The 23,338-nt window shown below is 50.6% G+C and overlaps 1 protein-coding gene across 1 annotated transcript in view; it reads right to left on the bottom strand.

The window, feature by feature from the left end:
- The window catches only part of PDIA5 (protein disulfide isomerase family A member 5), a 92,319-nt gene that overhangs the window by 32,240 nt on the left and 36,741 nt on the right, over positions 1-23,338 (bottom strand). The window contains exons 7-11 of the mRNA XM_069555642.1: positions 20,466-20,526; positions 14,935-15,002; positions 7,559-7,650; positions 7,400-7,471; positions 961-1,097 (exon numbers count right to left, since the gene is read on the bottom strand). Coding sequence (XP_069411743.1) covers positions 961-1,097; positions 7,400-7,471; positions 7,559-7,650; positions 14,935-15,002; positions 20,466-20,526 — 430 coding nt within the window. The remainder of the gene's footprint in view (positions 1-960; positions 1,098-7,399; positions 7,472-7,558; positions 7,651-14,934; positions 15,003-20,465; positions 20,527-23,338) is intronic.

The raw sequence follows: 23,338 nt of genomic DNA, 5'->3' as shown, positions 1-23,338 counted from the left end.
ATTGCTAATTAACCAAACCCCTGTGATACTGCAGGGAAGCTGAGTGTGGCAAGGCCAGGGCTCAGCGGTATAGGACTCAAAGAGCAGTGAGTGCCATTTCTCCACACAACTGTCTACTGGTCTGTAAAGTGGAGTTAATCATATTTGCTTTGCAGCACTGTGGGTGAGACAGAAGGAGAAGGCCCTGTGGGCAGCCACTTTGTCACCACAGAGCAAATCACAATCAACAGCAGAAAGATCTCTATGACTAAGAGAATTAATAAAGTAATCTCTCACTAAAGATGCCTCTGTGGACTGGCAATTATGACACTGATCTGTGAAGAAGTTATTTTTGCTTCTTCTCCTCTTTCACAATCCCTTACCCACCATCACTGGGCCAAAGAGCTGGCAAGAAGCTATAAGAGAAGAGCACCCCACACCTGTACCCTGTCCCAGGGTGCTGGGGACCCAGCTTCGTCACCCATTCGGATGGGCCCGCCTTTCCCAGAAGCTGCTCCCAGGAACTCTGGCCTGGGATTGTCATCCCTTGTTCACCTTTCCAGGAGCAGCCTTCTCCCTCTTAGAAAGGAATTACAATCCATTTCTATCCTTCATGGGAATGGGAAGGACACTGGCCTAGAAAAATCCTGAGCTATAGGGCTGTCGGTCAATATTGCAAACACTTTACAGGATTCACGTTTGTCTTCCCTTGATCCACGACGGCCACTGCAGGCCGTGACAGACACCAGGTGAAACAGAAAGAAGGGGTTCTAGGTGCTGTGGGGACTGAGGCTCCAGCCCTGGCTTCACTGTGCCCTTTCAACTACTGGACAAGATACAGGCTCTCTCAGGGCCTCAGTGTCCCCACCTGCAAGCTAAGGGATGACTGCTGCTCTAGGTAAACAGCTAAAGGCTCAGAGAGGTGTCCACTCTGAGCCGAGGGAGAGAGGCTGTGGCGGGGAGGAGCAAGGTTCCACTCACATGGGGCGTGGAACATGACGAGCACAGAGGAGTGTTCCTTCACAAACTGGTCAAAGTCTTCATCGCTCAGGTGATAAACGGAGCCGCCCTCATCTGCCCAGGGAGTCTCGGGGACCTGGGGCTGTGGCGGCTGCGGACTGGAAGACCAAAAACAGGCAGAGCTCAGAGCACACTCCAGGGCCAGTGAAGCCCTCACCCCCACTGGCTCATACAGCCTGCTTCAGGGCTCCCCGCGACCCCCCGGGGGGAGGAGGGGGTGGGGGACTCCTCGGCCCTGCCCACCTCCAGCATCCCCTCAAGAGCCCAGAGGTGCTCAGCTGATATCCTCTGGCAAACAGTGGCTCCCAGCTGTGGCTCTCTAGGCAGGTCAGGAAACCTCCCTTCCTCCCTGTGATCAGGGTGGGGTGGGGGGATTCATTAGCATCTAAAACTTTAGCCAACTGGCAAGAATATAAACTATGGCAACAAAGAGTGACCTCTGGCAAAGCTAACTGCTGTGCTGAGTGCTGCCCACAGGGTGAGGGGTGAGAAGCAGAGGGAACAAGAGGGGAGGGGTGGTGGGTAAGGAGGAGAGAGAGAGGCCAGGTGTCTTGAGAAGCACTGCGGGGGGAGTGGGGGCTGAGAGGTGTTCACTAACCAGTGTGGGAGGAGGGTTGTAATGAGAAAGAGTGGGGCCCAGGGGAACAAGGCTGGGGGCTCCCTAACCATGAGAACACACACTACCGTAGGAACCCTTCCTCAAGACCAGGAACAAAGTTCCCTAGTTCTCCAGAGGCGGAATGCTCAAGCAGAAAAGGCCAGTCTCAGAGGTCAGGTCAAATCCCTGTTCCCACCATGAGCTGCAAAACCTCGGGCTGTGGCCCACCTCCCTGGAGCCTGCCCCACCTGGGACAATTGTGTGCTGACATTTACATCACCAGCTGTTACAGTGGGGGAGGCTCACAGCTGCCCTCTCTTGCATTAAAGCCAAGGGTAAGCCTGCCAGTGACACAAACTCCCTGATGCTTTATGAACACCTTTGCCAGAGCCACCTTAATCATTACTTTGGAAAAATACCCTTTAGGATGACAAATGTGAAAAGACAACCATTGCTTCCTGCCTTTGAGAGCCTACAGTAAAAAAGAAAAAGTGCAAATTTCCAGTGGTCAGGACTGACAAGTCATAAGAGCAATGTGGCCCAAACAATGGAAGCTGCTGTCCTCTTGTGTGGCTGACGTGGTGGAACCTGCCACCCCCACCCCATGGCAGAGCCTGGGTCTGACAGCACCTTCAGAAACCCTCTCTGGTGCTCTTGACTAAGCCCCACTGGTGGTCTCAGCAATGGGAAGTAGCGGGGACAGGGTCAAACCACTCTGAGCCCATGTACATCTGACATTAGATGGGGCTGATGGCAAAGTCAAGCTTTAGAATGAGTCACCACCAGCCATTCAGCATTCCCAACACCAGGAAACCTAGGCTCCCATACACAGACTCAAGATACCAATTCCTGAAAGCATCACCAATTCCACTTCAGGGAATTTATCTTTTCAATATGCCTGGACATGGTCAGAATTATACATATTCCAAGGTGTTTATTAGAGATGATTTGTTATAGCAAAGACTGGAAGAACCCAGTACCCACTGGTATACGAATTGCTTAGGTAAATTGCAGTCCATCAGGACCCCAGAAGGCTGAGTATGGTGCAGGGGGACAAGGAAGCTCCCTACACTCTGATGTAGACAGCAGGGTCAGACCCAACAGGCCATAATATGCTAACTTTTGCATAAAATAGAGAGAGATAAAAAAATACTTATTCATATTTGCATGTGTCTGCATAAGGAAACTAAAGTTTCTACCTCTAGGGGGTGGGAGGGAAAATAGGATGGAGGAAACAGGTAAAAGGAAGATGTCAATGCATAATTTTTAAGTATCTTTTTAAAAATTTTTTAAATTATGTGAATGTAATCTATTCTAAAATTAAAATAATTTTTAAAAATCCAGCAAGAGTACACACATAGAATGGAGAAGCCATGCCTTAGTGGCAGCGCAGGTAAATGAAGGTGACTGTATTTCTAGTTAAACCTAGAGGAGGACGCACTCCAAAGCCACTAAAATAACATCACAAGAGCTAAAAAAGAAAAAGGTAATGAACTCACAGGAGCAAAAGCAAAGACAGAAAAAGAGGTCAGTGCAAATTTAGAAGCTAGAAAACTGACTTGGCAAAAAGATTTTTGCTTTTCTTAGAAGACAGAAACCAGAGGCGCTGGGTGCTCAGAGAGGGCAGGGACCCAAGAACTACCCCAATATGCCAAGGCTCCAGAGAACCACAGGCTCCTCTTAAAGTGGGGCTGGGGCACAGCGCTGGAAATGGGAGATCTTGGGATCTCCAGCAGCCCCTCTCCCACCCAGTGGACAGTAGGAAGTTTGCTTTCTGGAGGGGCCTGCAGACCTAGGCACAGCGGTAAGAGGGCACAATGACTGAATCGTGCCCTTTACTGTGTCTCCCCTTAAAGACAGGGGCTCCCTCTAGATCATCTCTCTACTTCCTGCGCCTCCCACAAAGCAGGTACCCAATAAACACTCTTTGAATCAATGCGGGAATGAGAGAAGAATGGTTGAAGGAACTGGAGGTGTCTAACCAGGAGAAAGAAGAGACAAGGGGAACATAATAGTTTTCTTCAAACATTTCACACATTAGCGGGAAGAGAAAGAAAGATTGATTTTCTACAGCCCCATAAAGGAGAACCAACACCAGATGGAAGCTCTAGAGAAAGAAACTTCAGCTCAACAGAACTAAGAACCTCCTATCTATGCAGATAAGAGAGAAAGAGCCAGACTAGGAGTCAGAATACCTGGCTCTGAGTCGTTTCCTCCACCTTTCAGCTCTAGGGGCTGAGGCAACCAGTCCGACTTAAAACATCTATCAACATAGGTGCAGGCCCTTCTTCATCTGCCCTGCAGGTATATCTAGACAGACAATGGCCTTGAGATACTTTGTAAATGTATAAAGTACTACCCAGGTATCCCTAGACATCACTCATAACCTAAATCATAAGAATCACTCAAACATGAGTGGGCCCTCAAAATGAGTCGATGTAACTGCAAAGGGTTAATTTTAAATTTACACAGGATCTGCTTCAGTGACTTTAACCCTTTTTTGTTATAACGGCCTGCCTCCTGTGAAGGACTGTAAGGAAGTGAAACTAACACAGTCCCCTCCCTGCCTGAGGCTTGCCACTCTAAGGGACATTTGCAAGGATTGAACAGTCTTATTACTTTATTTCCTCTCCTCCCCCTCATCTCTGATCCATAAAAGAACCTGGCAGCCAGGCCCTGACAAGATGGTTATTTTGAAGCGCTAGTCTGCCACCTTCTCGGTCAGTTGGCTCCCAGATTAAAGTTTCTTCTTCGCCTCAACACCTCATCTCTCGGAATCACTGGCCTGTCGTGAGGGAAGCAGAGCGAGCTTGGACTCGGTAACACTGAGGCCCTGTTCTCTAAGGTGTTCAAGCATGATCAGTAACTCCACCTGTCCTAGAGATAAAGCAACACTGAAAGGGAACTGCTGGGGGCAGGTTCACTGACATTCACATTCCCTTACCATCCTGTGACCCTAATTCCCGGACTCTCCAGGACCGCGAAATGCACACAAAGCAGGTCCTTGCCTGAGGGAGGTGCACATGCCAGAGATGAGAAGAGGCAACTTAAAGCATGACAAGTCAAGAACACTTTGTGTTTATTTCCAATCCACTTCTGCTTCGTATAAAAATACACAGGCAGAACTGGGTAGCCAGGTCAACACTGATTGCCACTTGTGAACACTCTACCTGCCAAGCCCAACTCAACGGCACGAAATCTGCAGAGAGCGGAATGAGAAATGCAGCTGCTGGGAGGACAGAGGGCACAACCACCAGGATCAGTGCAACCACCCCAGAGCCCCCGGCTGCTCCGACACAGGGATGCCCTGCCCTGCCCACTCGCTAGAGTCACATGTCACAGGGTAGGATTTGGCCCTTCTCTCCTGGGCTTCTGAGAGTCATCTGGAGAACTAGGAAGGCTGGACCATCCTCCTCATCTTTCTGCATTTAGCTGCCATAAGCCATGAGCAGCCAACGGAAAGGCCCAGGGAAGAAGTGCAGGGCAGCAGGAAAGGTGGGATCACTTCAACCCACAAACCAGGATGTGGGGGAAACCTGGTAAAGACTTAAAACACCTGATATCAGGGAAAAACACACATAGAGCAGGCTGTCTTTTGGGGGGAATCTGTAAGAAAATGTCAAATGCCACAATACATTATTCTTGGGTAGTAGGGTAAGGGGGCCACTTTCCCCTTTAACTAAATATTTGAGTTTTCCAGTAATAATATACCTCACTGAATAACCTTAAAATCAGAAAAGACTTTGAAAAAAACAACTAGCTACCTGGAAGCACAATGGCACTCCTAGAGATTGTTGGGGCATGAGATGAGGCAGTCCATGAGGGATCCTTCAGGAAGCGCCTCTCTGCCCCCACCATGCTGGGAGAGTGGGCTATGGTCCTGCGTTTGGAGGAGCTGCTGCCCAGGGGTACCCAGAGGCTGCCTTCCCTTCCCCAGAGTTACCCCATCAACCTCAGCGTGGAGACTGCACACCCAGGGTGAACCAAAAGCTGCTAACAAGGTCTCCTTTCCATGAGGGGCGAGGAGAGGAGAGGTGGGAAGTGGGGAGGTGCCAGCCCAGGACAAGGTGGAGGAACCAGGCTGGGGCTGTGTGTGGGGTGGGGACAGAGTGGTGGGTTCCCAAGGGGAGAAAATAACCTGTCTCAGAGCCCCCACTGACATGCTCCCCTGGTCTAGGAGAGCAAGCAGTTCTGAACACTTTCTGAAAAAATAAATAATAAACCTTATGCATTTTGAAACCAGAAAAGTGAGTGCATTTTGAAACAAGAAAAGGTTAGAGAAGGGGGAGGGAAGCAGACAGATTTTATGCTCTCGTGACAAATGAGATTGCCATTTGTTGAAACCTTCTCCCAAAGCAGAGCGAGATATGTCTGGCTGGAGGAGAGGACATGCTTATTATCAAATGAAAAGGAAAACAGGGGTGTGAAAGCCCAGGTTAAGACAATGAGTACAGAATAATGGGGAGCTGCCTTCCTGGGCATGGGCTGGAATTGAAGTAAGAGATGGAGACAGAGATGTGGAAATGCTTCTAAGAAATAAAAGACAACAGGCAAACATGGTTTGGCTGTGGTATTTTATCTCCCGGGCCCCTGGGAACCCATGGAACAGAAGATTGAGAGTTTCAGCCTTCAGAATCAAACCGTTTGTTTCCTGTGGATTCTGGCGTTGTTTTTTTTTTTTTTTTTTGTACAAAATTTATCCTCCTTTCTCATTCTGAAAACACACATTTTCAAGCTCCATGTCTTTGGATAACTAATTCTTTAACCCTGTGCCCATGCAGTAATAATGCCAATAAATATCCACCATGCTGGCATCTGGGTAAAAAGGGGAGGGCTCCAGCCAGAACTCAAGGGAGCTGCTGCCCGGGGCCAAGCCTGGCCCTGCCCCTGTCAGCTGCAGGAGCTTGGACGAGCCACTCCATCACTCTGCTTAGTTACCTCATTCATGAAATCATGAAATAAGGATAATAGTATCTGTTCTGAGGATTCCTTAAAATCCACAGAAAGTGCTTAGAACAAAGTCAGGCACAAAGTGGAGCCCCCAAAATACTGCTATTATTCCAAGGACTGTGCACAAACAGCTGCACATGGGCAATGACTGACAGAGCCCAGAGCAGGTGAGTGCTTGGGGCGGATCAGGGTGGTCAGAACTCCAGCCATGAAGAAGGGGGGTGGGGGAGACAGACTCCCCATCCAACACACTGGTCAGGGTCCAAGCATCACACCAAAGTCACACGCCTAGCATGGTGGGGGGGCAGGGCGGGGCGGGGGGGGGGGCGGTTTTGGTTGTAAGGATCTAATCACATTACAAACAGGATCACAGGGTGCTATGAAGCAGCTCTGCAGGGATGCATGGTGAACCGCAAAAGCAGTCTGCAAATCTAAGGCATTAGGACACTTCTTAGCTTCACAGCACCTAATACAAAGTGTTATGTTTAAAATAAGCATTCGACTGACAACTCTATTTTCAGAGAGACCTGCAGCGGAACCTCTCTCAAACCTGCCATCCTGAGTGAGAAATGCTTCTATCCATCAGGTAGACAGTAAGGGGGGGAGGGGAACCTATCTGCAGTGCAGTCATCACAGCAAGTCACATGAAATTCTCCCAGCTTTCACATCCTGCACTCACAGATCCCTCACCTAGATGCCACCCACAATCAGCTGTGGGGGCAGCAAGAAATGATCCTTTCCTTCCTCATTCACTCTCCAACCGCCAGGCAGAGCCCTGTGACCAGGGAAATACTGGGGCCCGGCAGATGCCCCTCCCTCTGGGTAACCCCACCAAGGCAAATCCCAACTTACTTCTTCAGCCACTCCACAATGTCCTCAGCTGTGGACCCGTAGCTGTCATACTGGAACAGAAACCGTCCTTTCCTGTGAAATGTGGGGAGAAACCATGGGCTCAGCCAGGGGGCAGACACCGTGGGGGAAGCAGCGTCCACAGGGAGGCAGGGGACTTACTCGAAATAGCAGATGGTGGGGTAGCCACGCACGCTGTACTCCTCCTTGATGCTTTCAAATTCTGAGGGGTAGACATTCATCCCGGCCAGCACCTGGGAGCAAAGGGAGAAGAGACCCGTCCATTCGCTGCCCGCAGATGCCCTTCACTTCAGCCACACACGGCTCGTTCAGCTGTCCCACCAGAAACAGATGATGGCAACTGAGCCTCAGAGACTGATGCGTGCAGTGCAGAGCGGAGCAAGGCACGCCAAGCCAGCTGGGAACAATGCCTGAGCGCTCTGGAAAAGACAGGCACCTGGGCCGAGGGTTGCCCCCCAGACAGGCATTCCCACCTGCCTGCCCTGCAGGGAGGATCATCCCAGAGCAAAACACAGTTCTGAGGACTGAAGAGGAAACCTGGCCTCGTTACCAAGCTCAACCAGGTCCGAGAGTAGGGCCACTGCCTCCCAAGTTCATACTATGCCTTTTCTCTGCCCATGTCAACTAAGGGTGGACTCTTCACTCAGTCACTGCACGGGGACACCTGTCTGTCCACCCCGGCTTCATGCACCACATTCTCAGATTACACAGCTCATGTGGCCAAAGAGGGTGCGTAGTTCTCAGGACGACCCACCTGCCTGACTCTGCTCCCTCCAGACCCTGTTAGGTGACCTGTGGGTGACCATCACCTATGGCCTGACCTGACCATCATCTCTGAAGTCTGAACACACTCTGGGTCCTGGGGTCCACATATGCCAACACCCCTGAATGGAAAAGGAACTTCAGTAGCTGTGTTACCGACAAGACTGTATGCTAAGAGCAACCCAGGAGTCCCCAGGAGCTCCTTTCCCAAAGCAGCAACTTTTTCCTGTAGGGCAGAATCAGGTGCCCGGAAAGAGGACTTTGGCTCTGTCATCACAAGAGAACAAAGCACGACCAGATGCAGGAAGACCCCCACAAAGCCAGGTAGCATAGAGGGGAGGGAAGAAGAAGTTCAAAAAAGCCAGGAGTGGTTAGAGAAGCAGAGAGGAGAAACCAGGAAGTAGAATTTTGCTGAGCAATACATAAGGAGGCATATGGAGAGAAAACAAGGAAGAACAGTCTCAGTGGACAGTGAAATGAACTTGACTCAGAAGACTGCTTCCACTTGGCAGTCGTGTGACCTTGGGCAAGTCACCCTCCCTGAGGTTCCTTGTTTGGAAGATGTGGTTCAGGAGAAGATCATTGGGTTCTTAAGAGAACTGAAGGAGATGACCCAAGTCAGAGGGCTTCCCTGGTGGCTCAGATAGTAAAGAATCGCCTGCAACACCAGAGACCTGGGTTCAATCCCTGGATCAGGAAGACCCCTGGAGAAGGAAGTGGCTACCCACTCCACTATTCTTGCCTGGAGAATCCCACAAACAAAGGAGCCTGGCGGGTCACATGGGGCCACAAAGAATTGAACACAACTGAGCAACTTAGCACAAAACTGTTGCTCAAATTCATTATTTCCTACCAAATTCTCGGTGGTGGGAATCACCTGGGCCTCTGGCAGCTCCATCCCGCAAGGCATCTAAACATACCAACCATTTTAAATACCCAGCAAAGTTTCTGGCGTAAAGCAGACAACAATGCTGCTGCTGCTGCTAAGTTGCTTCAGTCGTGTCCGACTCTGTGCAACCCCATAGATGGCAGCCCACCAGGCTCCGCCGTCCCTGGGATTCTCCAGGCAAGAATACTGGAGTGGGTTGCCATTTCCCTCTCCAATGCATGAAAGAGAAAGTGAAAGTGAAGCGCACAGTCGAGTCCGACTCTTAGCGATCCCATGGACTGCAGCCCACCAGGCTCCTCCATCCATGGATTTTCCAGGCAAGAGTACTGGAGTGGGGTGCCACTGCCTTCTCCGAGACACACAATAAATGCTTGCTAATCTGATTTTTTTCCTCCCATCCCATTTTGGGGTGCTACACGGAATACAAGGAAAATAAACCTGAGATAGATTTACTAGAAGCTCTGGAACCCTTTAAAAGCCCTTCTGCTCATTTCCCCAGACTGATTCAGCAGCCAGTTCCAGTAATAACTGTCTACTTTAAAGTTCTTTTTTTATGTCTAATTGATCTCATTGTCGGTGCACATTCACCACAAGATTAATCTTCCACATCCTCCTCTTTCATTACATCACTTCCCTGCACAAAACTCTTCAGTTCCACTGAATGGAGGCCAACATCTAACTCCACACTCAAAGATCACATGGTCCCTATCTCATTTTTTAATTCTTTTTTCCTACAAAGCCCTTAATTGTACATTTGCTAGGCTCTAGACGTTTCATTCTCCCAGGAATGACACGGTCTGAGATCTCTGCTCAGGGAGGCAGCTGGACTCTTGGCCGTCTCGGGCACCTTTTAGATAGAAATGTACCGCAGTGTGGGCTCGGGGGTCAGGATGCTGGATCTGAAGCCTAACTCCCCTCTCGGCAGATGTTCTCCTTGAACAAGTCACGGCTGCGTCTGCAGCTCAGTTTCCTCATCTGCAGCCCCAGCTTCTGGCTTCTGTGAAGACTAAATGAGACAGTGCGAGCAAAGTACCTACAACACTCAGAATCTGTTAGCTGTCACCAAAAATATGAATACCACTAGGAAGCTCTGCAAATCCACTTACATCCCCAGAGCCCACACTGTGCTTTCTTAGCACCAACTCCTGAGTCTTCTAGCCCTGTGCTCAGGTTGCCCACACCCCATCTCTTGGCCACCACAGAAGACGCATCCATCTCTTGCTGCTAAGTCGCTTCAGTCGTGTCCAACTCTGTGTGACCCCAAAGACGGCAGCCCACCAGGCTCCCCCGTCCCTGGGATTCTCCAGGCAAGAACACTGGAGAGGGCTGCCATCTCCTTCAATGCATGAAAGTGAAAAGTGAAAGTGAAGTTGCTCAGTCATGTCCGACTTTTAGCGACCCCATGGACTGCAGCCCACCAGGCTCCTCAGTCCATGGGATTTTCCAGGCAAGTGTACTGGAGTGGGGTGCCATTGCCTTCTCCGATCCATCTCTTAAGGCAAAGCAAATCCCACCCAGAAGGTGGCCTTTGTCAACCACCTTTGCTTGTAATGAAGTCTTAATTCTCTGGGTTTTTGCAGCAGTTCTGACTACTTTGGGGGCATTTATTAGTTAACGAGGTAATTATTTTTTGAACAACTACTGACAAGCACTTTTTGGAGTTTGTGATTCCAAATGAGGCAAAAGTGACCTCAGCCTGCAGAGAAGTGAGGGCTGCCTGACACGGAAACATGTGTGCTGGGGGTCGGTCAGCTGGCACCAACATGGCCTTCCTCCTGTCCAGCCCATGTCCCATGGTTGTGGGGACAATCACAGAAGAATCATAGAAACTCCATAAAGCAGGAGCATGTGAGCGAGTAGTCAAGGAGGGTAAGATTTCCACAGACATTCCAGAAAGAGAAAACAGAGGTAAGACAAACCAAGATGCGGCTCAAGAACTGGGGACACAAGAAGAGAAGGCAGTGAGAGAAGGCAGGCAGGTTCCCTGGGGCTGTGGACCAGCCTTTAGTGTCTAAGAAACCAAGACTTTATTCAGGAGGTGCTGGAGAGCTCCTGGGGGTTGTAAGGGGAAAGCTGTGGGGTCAGGGAGATAAGAGAGCAGTCACAGCACGCTGGGTGGGTTCAGTGGGGTCTGACCCAGGCTGGTGGGCAGGTCTCTTCTCGGACAGAGGATGTATCGAGGGGGAGATGGATGGTGACAACCTGGCAGAGGAGACTGTGGTGCTCAGGAGGAGGCATGGAGGAGAAAGCTGGCCTCCTGCCAGATGGAAAGACACTGAATTTTAGTAAATATTTTAGACTCCCTGCATCTGGGACCCAGGGAGAGAAATCCAGACCAAGATGTCAAGCAAGCAGTCCAACACACGGTACTCGAGCTTAGAGACTCCGTCTCCACGGAGCTACCTCTTATGAGCTATTGACACAGATAAAAACCACTGAGGGACAGTCCGCAGAAGACAAGGAGAGCACAGTGTCAGGCCCTCATTCCAGTGCATTACTAAGAAAGAAAAGAGAGTGGAAAGCAGAACCCTCGGAGCACTCCATGCAGTGAGTGGAAGGAACAGCAAGCACAGAGCAGCGGGCTGGGGGGTGCCCATCCCTGTACCTGTGAAGCGTCTGCAGGCTACAGAGCTGTCCCCGTGCACCAGCCCGTTCACTCTTCCAACAGCCCGGTGAGGCAGGCAGGGCTGGTGTTATCATCCCCATTTTAAGAATGGGGAAATGAAGCCTCCAGGGCTACTTGCCCAAGATCTCCCAGCCAGTTAGTAACAGCCATCAGTAAAGTCTGCTCTGCACAAACCTGTTGCCAAGACCAACCCATTTCACCATTTACACCCAGATGGCCCATCATGGCCAAGGTTAACAAAAGACTTGGCGTGGACATCGATAACTGGCAAGGCTGGGAAGAGGAGGTGGGCAGGCATGGGCTTGTTCTGGCAACTGTGCTGGCTGCTAAGGGTGTCAATCAGCGGGACTAGATGGGACAAATGCGATGACTCAGTGACAGCAAAAAAGAAGAGGAGGATCTGAGTTTGGAAAATGGCAAAGGCTGTGCATCCCTGACCCAGCCTGGCTTCCACCTTAATGACATCATCAGATTGGATGCCTCCCAAGAAATCTGTTGAGGAGGAAGGTTTCTAACCCCTGCCACAGATAGGGCCAGCCAAAGAGGGCTCAAAGATGACAGAGATGAAGAGAAGATAGGAGGTGCTAACCAGTGGATTTCAGCAGTGTGGAGGGGGTGAGCTTTCCATTTCAGGGAACAAGCAGTCCATCTCTGCCCCAGGTTTGAGGACAAAAATGAATCCACCCCTGTGGCTGCCCTGTTCTTGGGAGGCTATGGCTGCAACCATGAGCCCTGGCCTTGAAGGACTTCCTGAAGTAGGTGATGTTCATAGCGGCGAGCACCCTTCCCCTAATGGAGCTAGGAAAGGTGAAAACCTTTCAAAAGATACTTTCCTAAGAAACCAAGGGGAAAGAAGAACAAAACAAGCCCCAAGTAAGAAAATACAGAAGCAAAGAAATGGACGAGTTCACATAACACAGAGGCAACTAACACCTGGTCAAAGCTGGGGTCAGTCGGCCAGACCCTCTGACCTGGGCCCAAACAGGAGCAGCGAGCACTGTTTTATTTTGTTTTGTTTTGTTCTTTCTTTCCATTTTTGGAAGCAGGTACCCTTAACAAGTAATCTGCAGGGCAAACATTGTAGAGCTAGTGTGAACCTAGTATGAACTCAGGGCCAGAAAAGAAGGCCCTTGTTCCACAAACATCCTTCCTCCTTTGCCTCTGTCCCTAGGAACTAATGCTCTGACTTCTTTTAAAAAGGAGAACATCACTTTTAATGTAAACATACAGCTTAAAACAAAATGTACTCAGGAGTGGTAAGCCACATGCCCATTCTTTCATTCATTAGGACATGTTGGGCTTCTACTCTGAGCTTGGCCCATACTCTGTACTGAAGAGATGCTTAAGAAACTCATCTCTCAGTTAGAAAACCTCCTCATAATTAGTATCAACTGCGGATAAAGTGACTCAGAACATAAGCAAAGATGAGCAGACAAGACCATGCAACGCAGGGACAGGCTCTGGGAGACCACGGGAGGGGCCAGGAAAAATGCTTTTGGCAGGGAGATGCAGCATTGGCTAGAATCTTCCAGAAGGTGCTAGAAATTGGCACCAATTCCTTACCTGCTTTGATGGGACTGGCTAGCTAATTTGTGATCTGACTGGGGCTGGACTAGAGTTTGGAGGGTGAGCTGAGCAGTTGTCTAAGTGTATGTGGGTAAGAAAGTGAAAGTCACTTAGTTGTGTATGACTCTTTGCAACTCCATAGACTGTAGCCCACCAAGCTCCTCCGTCCATGAGTCTCCAGGCAAGAATACTGGAGTGGGTTGCTATGCCCTTCTCCAGGGGATCTTCCCCATCAGGGATTGAACTGAGGTCTCTGGCATTGCAGGCAGATTCTTTATCATTTGAGCCACAAGGGAAGACTATGCGGGTGAGAACTTGTGGGTAATTAAGTCTTTCCTTCAGGTAAAATCATCTTAAAATATGGTATCTATTGAGGCCCCAAAATATGCAGTGAAACTTCCCCAGAGTGATGTATGTATGCCGCAGGGCCAAACGTCTCCAGGCAGCTTGCTAAAAATTCATTAGTGAGGAACAAGCAGGACCCTGGTGTCACCCCAGAAATGAGGTCAGAAGAGAAAGCACATGGCTCTTTGCAACCCAATCCTGGGGCTGGCTAGCAGAGGCCACCATTTAAACTTTTTAAATTGACTCTGAAAATCACCAATTTGATCCATAAAGATCAGGATGAGTTTTAAGATCTCAGAACTCCTGTAGCAGGACTCTGGCCTGCCCCACTGAGATGGCACCTCCCGACTACCTTTCAGGAAAGGCATATGGACTTTTCCATGCTCCCAGAGGAGCCAGCAGTTATTTTTCTGTTGCCACCAAAAAGCAAAATAAAAACAAGCAAAACACCCAAAACTAACCAAACAAAAACCTCAAAACATCTGTGGCTGGGGGTAAGTGTGAAAATGGACAGACCTATGGCACAGAGGAGGTAAGCCTGGCAAGGCGGCAGGAGAAACACAGAGATGAGCAGGGTCAGTGACTGATGCTCAGCCCTGGGTGAGGTCTGGCCGCCCTGGCCTGCCCTCCTTCCTCACTGACCATCCTAGTCACTCCTACTTCTCTGAAGGCCCGTTTCCTCTGTGGCTCGCCTTCCCCTTCCTGTCTTCCAAAGGTGGGTGACCCTGAGACGACCTTGTCTCCTGTCCACTCCCCCTGCACACTCCTTCAGAGAGCTGGTGTGTTTGGGTCTCCAGCTCCCCACCACCTTGCTCCACTGCAGTCCCGACATCCCTCCTGCCCCACAGACGATGGCCTTCCTGGTCCCTCCGGAACCACAGAGCCCTACACGCCCAGGCAGGAGGCTGCCTCGTGGGCCCGCGTGTGCTCTGGGCCCACCACTGGGGTCGCTGAGCCTCTTTCTTTGCCACTAGGCTGCCCAGCATCCGGAGCCTCAGCCTGCCCTGGAGCCCAGCCCCCAGCATTGTAGACCCTGATGGTCTACAGTCAGCCCCTGGCCTCTGCACACCGCAGGGCTTTCTGCTACTGTCCTGGCTATTTCATCACTGGCCTTCGACAGGCCCCAAATTCTCCTGGTCCCAGAAATCTGGGGAGTCTTCAACATCCACTGAGGATAGGTCTCTGAACCACACGCCAGGGGCAGCAATAGTAAGTCCTTCTCATGATTTTAAAACGTGCCCTCTCCCCTCCCCCTGCCGTCTCCCCAGGTGAGAGGGAGAAGTCGAGAGCCAGCAGGCAGCCCTGCCTGGCCCCTGGCACCTCACTTACGAACTGGCCCCGCAGCTGGGTCGCGGCCTTCTGGAAGTGTGGCATTATCCTCTTGCACACGCTGCACCCTGGTCGCCAGCAGGAGAGAAATGAAACGGTTACAATGGGCCCCATGCTCAGCCCTCTCTCCCTTCAGGCCCACCTCTACCAACAAGCATTTATCCCACTTCCAGAAGCCAGGACCGCCCAGGCTCTGGGAACACATAGGCTCAGAGGCAAAGGCCCCAGTCCCCAGAGCGGACCAACTCCACGGCATGAAACTCCCAGCCGAGCAGGCCCTCAACAGGTGCGGGACTATCAAAGCTGACGCAGCTGGGGGAGAGCAAAGCACCGAGTAACGGAGAGCGGGTGAAGAGTTCAACAGGAATCCAGAGAGCCAGGGGAGCGCCTGCTTCAGGCACAGCTGAAAGCCTCCCCTCGCTACCCAGCCGGGGGCTGCAGATGAACCTGCAGCAAATGCTATTAGGAGGGAAAACGTGCAACCACACATACAGTGGCTTTGGGGATTTCTTGCCTCTTTTCCTCCATTAACAGGTAATCATGCCACAACAGGAGGCAGCCGAGCGCTGGCCAGGATCCAACGCTCCATTCTCCTCTTCCGTCGGCCTGCCCGACGACCCTGACAGGCCACCTCCTCTCTCTACTGCCCTCCCGGCAAACGAGGGAGCTTGCAGCAGACGGCCTCCGGCCCCTCTCAGCACTGACACTGGCGTTCATTCCCTCTGACGTCTCTGGCTCTACCCGCTCTGGTCCGTTACGGTCACACTCCTCTCCTGGGTGGTGAAGCCCCCAAACCTGGGGGACTCAGGGCCCCCAACACCCAGTACTACCTCAGAGAGACTCCGATTTAAACCCGCCCCTTCCCTTCAACAAGAACAAGCCACATACAGGCACTGACCCCACAGAACATGAGCCCCAGTTTCCTCAGTCAGGGGGAATTCTGACACACAAGGCCGTTACTCTTCCTGACAGCTGCTCTGCTGCAAAACAGGCTGTGAGGTGCTTCTGAAGGCCACAGACACCAAAGCTACCTGGAAGCCCACGTCAGTCTGGACGTCAGCTCGACACAGCACAGTGGGGACAGGGCCACGCAGCAGCGGGCTGACAAGCTCTGATCTACGTTTAGCTAAGGCTTCAGCAGGCCGTGGGCAGAGCAACACGGCTCAGAGAGGAGCACACACCCACTGGGCCAGACACAAACACTGGAGACCGTGAACAGCTCAGAACTAGACTCAGGGGGACATGGGAGCTGCAACGAGCTCAGCCTACAGCATGGTCCCTCAGTGTCTGCCCGCAGAGGACAAGCGGCCCCTCTCCCCAGCAGCTGCCACCACAGCGTGGTCCCCACCAACACTGGGAAGGGAGGCATGTGACACCTGTCAGGGGGCTTTGTTCCCACTGTGGGGATTCAGGGAGGAGAACGGAAACCGAGGAGGCAGTGCCAGCTCCCTGGGATGTCCAAGCTCCACGAGGCAGATGCACGTGGTCGGGGTGGGAGGTCATGCAGCAGAGGAAGGAGCTCAGCTCCAGGGAGGCTGAGACCCAGGTTTGCGTCTCCCCTGGACTGCTGCTGGGTGACCTGGGGCTAGCGGTAAGAGCAGTCTGAGCCTCAGCTTCCCCATCTGTAAGGCAGAGGGCAGAGCCAACACCTGGGGGCGGGGTTGGGGGGTCAGGGGGAAGGACCGGCACCAGGAGAGGAGGCTCTGCCAACACAGGGCCCGAGAGCCCGCCTCTCAGTTCGCGGTGGGGAGACACTTCCACCGGGAACAGGGATGTCAGTCGACTTCCCAGGAAGGAGGATGATGGGGGCACACTTGAGCCCTTCACCCTCTCTTTAGCCAGTGACTTGATGAGATGGGAGTGGTAGGGCGGGGGGGGGGGGGGGGGGGGGCAATCAGACACCCACTAGGGCACATTCTGCAGTCTAGAACTTACTGCCTGTCCTCAGAGCTGTGGCCTCTCTCCCCCAGCTCTGCCTGTCTGTGACCTCAAGTCACATTATCCCCGTGACCTCTAAACGAATGGTAAGTCGGCCAGCTGTCCCCAGGGTGGAAATCAGCAGTACCAGGTGAAGAGGTTATTGGCAGGGGAGAGATAATGGAAGAGTAACAGGAAGCTCTGGGCCAGGTCAGCTGCCACTTGAACTTTACCAGAAATAGAGCAGGTATGGTGGTCCCTATTTGAGTTTACCTTTCAGCTGACATTACTGGGAGGCAGGGAAAGAGAGAAGACTAATGACCACTCTCAAACCCCAAAGCTTAGAGCACTAGCCCATTTATTTTCCCATCAGTTCAGTCAACAAGCATTTACTGAATAACTTCAGTAGGTCCTGGGGACACAGATTTCTTGTCACAACTAGAAGTTCCCACTGGATCTGGGTTCATTCACCCTTCAGTTCAGTTTAGTCGCTCAGTCGTGTCCGACTCTTTGTGACCCCATGAATCGCAGCACGCCAGGCCTCCCTGTCCATCACCAACTCCCAGAGTTCACTCAGACTCATGTCCATTGAGTCAGTGATGCCATCCAGCCATCTCATCCTGGGTCTCACCCTTCTCCTCCTGCCCCCAATCCCTCCCAGCATCAGAGTCTTTTCCAATGAGTCAACTCCTCGCATGAGGTGGCCAAAGTACTGGAGTTTCAGCTTTAACATCAGTCCTTCCAATGAAGACCCAGGACTGATCTCCTTTAGGATGGACTAATCACCCTAGTTGTGATCAAAGGAACAGAGTCCTGAAGGACTTCCCAGTGAGGGATCTGGTGACTCTCAGGAATAAGCTGAATTATAAGGCCACAAGGGCTTGACAGGATCAGTATAAGAGCACAACAGCACCCACAGAATCTGGGGGTAACTGGGACCCAGAAAGCCATCCAATCTGGCCCTCACAGGTGTAAACAGCTCCAAGTTTCCTCCCTCCCTCCTCACTACTAATCATTCCGTAACACCTACAAGAAACCTAGCTTCTTCTGTCCTAGCTTTCTACTCTAGGAAGATAATTCTGCTCATAGTGCTGCCTCCTGTGATGAGGATGGTTGCCCTGCCAGACAGCCTGGGGAGATGCTGTCAGGGGGAGAGGATGGCACATGCACTTAGGTGCACATTGCCAGGGGACCTCTCTCTGGGACTCCTAGGTCACTACACTAAAGCCTGCCCAGTTGTACCGTGAACCTGCCTCATGGCATGGACTGCATACTGACGTCACTGTTTTAGTCTCATTTAGCCAATGTGTTGAGACTGGAAGCATTCTAAGATGAACCAAAAGAGGCCCATCCTCAGGAACTGTGCAAGCAGGATAATTCCTGAAGCAATTCACAGTTGGGCAGGCCTCATAGCTTAGTTGGTAAAGAATCTGCCTGCAATGCAGGAGACCCCGGTTCGATTCCTGGTTCGGGAAGATCCTCTGGAGAAGGGATAGGCTACCCACTCCAGTATTCTTGGGCTTCCCTTGTGGCTCAGCTGGTAAAGAATCCGCCCACAATGCAGGAGACCTAAGATCCCCCGGAGAAGGGAAAGGCTGTCCACTCCAGTATTCTAGCCTGGAGAATTCCATGGACAGACCATGGGGTTGCAAAGAGTCAGACACAACTGAGCGACTTTCACTTTCATGGAGAAACAAAGGGCTTCCCAGGTGGTGCTAGTGGTAAAGAACCTGCCTGTCAATGCAGGAGACCTAAGAGACCTGGGTTTGATACCTGGGTCAGGAAGATCCCCTGGAGTAGGTAATGGCACCCCACTCCAGTGTTCTTGCCTGGAGAATCCCATGGACAGAGGAGCCTGGTAGGCTGCAGTCCATGGGGTTGCTAAGAGTCAGACACGACTGGGCGACTTCACTTTCACTTTTCACTTTCATGCATTGGAGAAGGAAATGGCAGCCCACTCCAGTGTTCTTGCCTGGAGAATCCCAGGGACGGGGGAGCCTGCTGGGCTGCAGTCTGTGGGGTCACACAGAGTCGGACACGACTGAAACGACTTGGCAGCAGCAGAAGGAGCACATGCACACAAGGAGAAACAAAAAGGGGTGACACCGAGCAGAGAGCGTTAATAGAAAGCTCAGGGATTACAGTGCAGGCCACCCGGGCAGAGCCAGATCTAACAGGAAGTGCGACTCCAGGGCCTCTTCCCACCGGCAGGCACAGTCCTGGGGTGAGGTGGGGGGCCGAGCAATCCAGGAGATAGGGTAGGGAGGGAGGTTGGAGGGGGTTCAGGATGGAGGGGACACATGTATACCTAAGGCTGATTCATACTGATGTATGGCAAAAACCACCACAGTATTGTAAAGTAATTATCCTCCAATTAAAATAAACAAATTTCAAATATATATATATACACACACACACACAATATATATATCCCACTTCCTGTTGTAGTTAAAAAAAGTAAACAGAACCCTATGCCACCTACTCAAGCTACAGACATGTCTGGACACACCCACCTCCCATCACACACACCTCTCTTGCTCGGGCCTTTAGGTCTTTGCTTTTCAATCCATGGGTAGGGACAAGTCAGACTTCAGAGGTGGCCCAGATGGGGGAGTATCTGTGGCTTGGAGGACAATTGCTCCATTCCACAGCTGCAGCTAGAAGGCAGCCACAGACAACATGCTGTGAAGAGCCACATGAAGCGATGTGGCTGAGTTCCAACAAAAATTAATCTACAGAAAAGGCAGCCAGTCCACAGGCCATGATTTGCTGACCCTTTATTAGAGGGTTATGAAACAGTAGGAAAAAACAATAAAAAAGAAAATATCAGGTCTTCCACATCTGGTAGAGTGGATGGCAAGCAGTAAGGAAGGGTAAGTCTGGTTTAGTGAAATTTTGCCGCTTATATATACTTACGGTGTACAGGGCTGCAGTATAAAATATGCTTAATACTACAAATACAGTCCAAAAGTGTGAAAGCCACAGCTCGGATCCAGCCCCTTTCTGCCCTCTCAGAAATGGAAACTAAGGCACAGAGCGGTGAGGACTTGACCAAGGTCACCTAGCGCATTGATGACACAGTTGGAATTAGAACCCAGGTCTTCTGCTCACCAGCTCAGGGATCCTTCTGCTGTTCTCACGACCTCTAGCCTCATACAGAGACTGAACCCCAATAGTGGGCCCCTTTCTCCTTGGTCCTGATCCCTCAGCCCTCCCAGCTGGATGTGTGGCTCCCCTGAGGCCGGCCAGGCTCTGGATGGTCAGCAGCAGTAACCACAGACAGCATGCTGCACAGCTGCCAGCCAAGGGCTTCAGGCCACAGGAGGCAGAGGGCAGGGAAGGCGGAGGTACCTGGAGCAGATGCCGGGGGAAGGGGACAGAAGGATGCCAATGGAGGTGAGAGAAAAACGTGTGGATGGAGGGGCAGGGCCAGACGAAAAGGCACAGACAAAGAAGAGAGGTGCAGGCAGAGAGACGGGGTGAGCACGGCAACTAGGCAGGCCTAGGTGTTCCAAAGGGAGGCCGGGGGCTAGTGTTCCGTCCCCCTCACAGCCATAGCAGCCCCGCCCAGAGTCTGACCGTCCAACTTGAGCGCAGAGGAGAAAGGCACTCACATGGAGCATAAAACATCATCAGGATCGGCTTCTCTTCCTTCTTCAGGAGCCGACGGAAGTCCTGAGGCACACAGAACATCAAAAGTCAGAGACAACACAGGACAGAGGCAACAACCCTGGGGACCCTTGTGGGTGGAGTGCGGCAAGCGCTTCTGAAATCCCACGGTCTGACTCAGGGGATGGAGTGCAATACAGATCCTAGCAAGTCAGGGGCTGAAAGGCCCTCAGAGACCATCTATTCTAGCTACCTCACAGGTTACAGACAGAGAAACTGGGGGCCCGAGGGGACAAATGGCTTTCCCAAGGCCACCTGGCGGGACGAGGTAGTTGGGACCAGGTTACCAGCCTTACTTTCAGCTCCCACTCAGCAATGAAAACACTGCAAGGAGCCAACTGGGCCCCACGAGGCTGGCTCTTGTTTTATGATCTACGGCTCTGCTATGGTGGGCGCTTGTTTTCATGGAGGCTCAACTTGGCCAGGCAGGGATCTGCTCGTCACACAACCCAGGCTCACCCAGCCCCATGAACCTTCCCCAGCCCAGCCCTGTCATGCCACCAACCATCCAGGGCCCAGAAGACCATGGTGCACACAGGAGCATCTGGATGAGATGCACCCATCCCCAGGAGACTACAAGCTAAGTGGATCATTTGTATTTGTAAAACCCTTAGAACAGTGCCTGGCTCGTTATCAGGCAATATATAATCATTTGTTAAATGAATATAATAAATGTAGAAAGACAAATGGTCACAACAATGCTAATGGAGAGACTTCAGTGCAAAGCAGGGCAGGAGACTTTTCTTCCAACCAGTCAATGATGCTCGGGAAAAAGCAAATCTATCAAGGACTGTGGAGCAGCACCATGACAGAGCACATTCTGATTAAAATAAGCTCCTCTAACCAGTTTCCATGGAAGAAAATTAGAGGTTTTTCTCTCTTGAATAATGAAGAAAATAAGAGGAAATTTCAAAATGCAGGCTTCCTGGCAGCAACAAGGCATTAGGTAAATAGATGACGGTACATCCTACACAATGGAATACTACCGCAGCATTAGAAACAATGTAGAGGAATATTTAATGTCACAATAAGATGCGCATGTCACATTAAGTAAGGGGGGAAAGCAAGTGGCAAAGCAGCATATAAAATGTAATGTTTATGTGTGTATTACACTGAAAGCCTGAAGGCTACAGAAAATACTGGCAGTGAGTATCTCTCAGTAGGCAGGGATGGGGTGATTTTTTTTTTCTTTTATGCTTAAGCTGTATTTTTTAAATTTTCAACAACGAACGTATATTAGTTATAATTTTTCAGTAAGAGAAAAAAGATTAAAATATTTTATGAGAATTTAAAACATTACATAATCAATTCTGATAATGCTAACTCTTATTTATATAGCTAGAGGGTAGAGGCACCCATTTGAAGAGAATCAGTAACCAAGATCTTTGACCCTGACTAGGAGTGGAGGATGCTTTGAAAATGATCTGGAATCCCCGGAGCTAAAACTGTTAAAAAGATCTGAGAAGAAAAGGTCTTCCTGAGCCTGCAGCAATTTGGTTTCATACCCTGAACAGTAACAAATATCATATTACATTCAAAGATGCTTAATTACCTCCAAATAAGTGTGGAACTCTTAAGTTTACAAACAGAAGTCAGCAATTCAAACTTGAGTTTGGAACTTCAGTTATTTTATGTGTGGATTTTATTAGCACAAAAGCAGTTACTATTTCTACATGAGAGAAAATAGTACACAGTATAATAAGAGGACTGCCTACAGGCGTGGAAAAGATATCTCTGCTTAATATTTCTAGTTACAGAAGAGCAATTTTAGGAGTTTCAGGACATGAACATTTTGGGGGAAGGAGGCAGCAGGCAATCGCTTGTCTGAGAGGCTTTAAAAACACATATTATCATAAAATCCTCCCAGGAGAAACCATCGGTTCAGGCTGTCTGTCTTTTCACGGCTATGGGCACAGGAGCCACCACCTCCGGACACTGGGCCCGCCTCCCCTCCTCCTTCTTCTTCCAGCTGATGACACCAGCACTTTCTATCCCAAAAATGTTGATGCCCAGCGCCTTAACTCGAAACACCCTTCATCTGAAAGGCCCACTTGCTTATCTCATGATGATCACACATGATCCCTCCTCCAGAAAGTATAAATGGCATCATTTCCTTCTGAGCTAATAACAAGCATCAAGAGTCAATGATTTTAAATGAAAAGGGAAGGGAGTCAGAGGAAGATAAAAGGTACGTTTTATCTTCTCAAGATAAAACGAACATTCTCCCTCCATCTACAAAAAAGCACTGCTTGCTGCACAGGCCATTTGAAATGTGACAAAGAAGTTCTGGCCCATCCCAGTGGGAAGGCGCAGTCAACCAAGTAAGGCATACATGCGCACATGATAAAAACATAGGCACCCATGGACAGAGGCACCTTTAGGTCATGTGTGCACATGATAAAAACACAGGCAGCCATGGACAAAGAGGCACCTTTAGGTCACATGTGCACATGATAAAAACAGGTATCCATGGACAAAAAGGCACCTTTAGGTCATGTGTGTGCATGATAAAAACAGGCACTCAGGGACAAAGAGGCACCTTTAGGTCATGTATGCACATGATAAAAACATAGGTGAGTGAGTGAGTGAGTGAAATCGCTCAGTCACGTCCGACTCTTTGCGAGCCCATGGACTGTAGCCTACCAGGCTCCTCTGTCCATGGGATTTTCCAGGCAATAGTCCTGGAGTGGATTGCCATTTCCTTCTCCAGGGGATCTTCCCAACCCAGGGATCGAACCCAGGTCTCCCACATTGTAGACAGACACTTTACCATCTGAGCCACCAGGGAAGTCCAAAAACATAGGTACCCATGGACAAA

Source organism: Ovis canadensis, chromosome 1 (assembly GCF_042477335.2).
Source record: "Ovis canadensis isolate MfBH-ARS-UI-01 breed Bighorn chromosome 1, ARS-UI_OviCan_v2, whole genome shotgun sequence".
Taxonomy (NCBI): Eukaryota; Metazoa; Chordata; class Mammalia; order Artiodactyla; family Bovidae; genus Ovis; species Ovis canadensis.
This window is presented reverse-complemented; position numbering and strand designations above follow the sequence as displayed.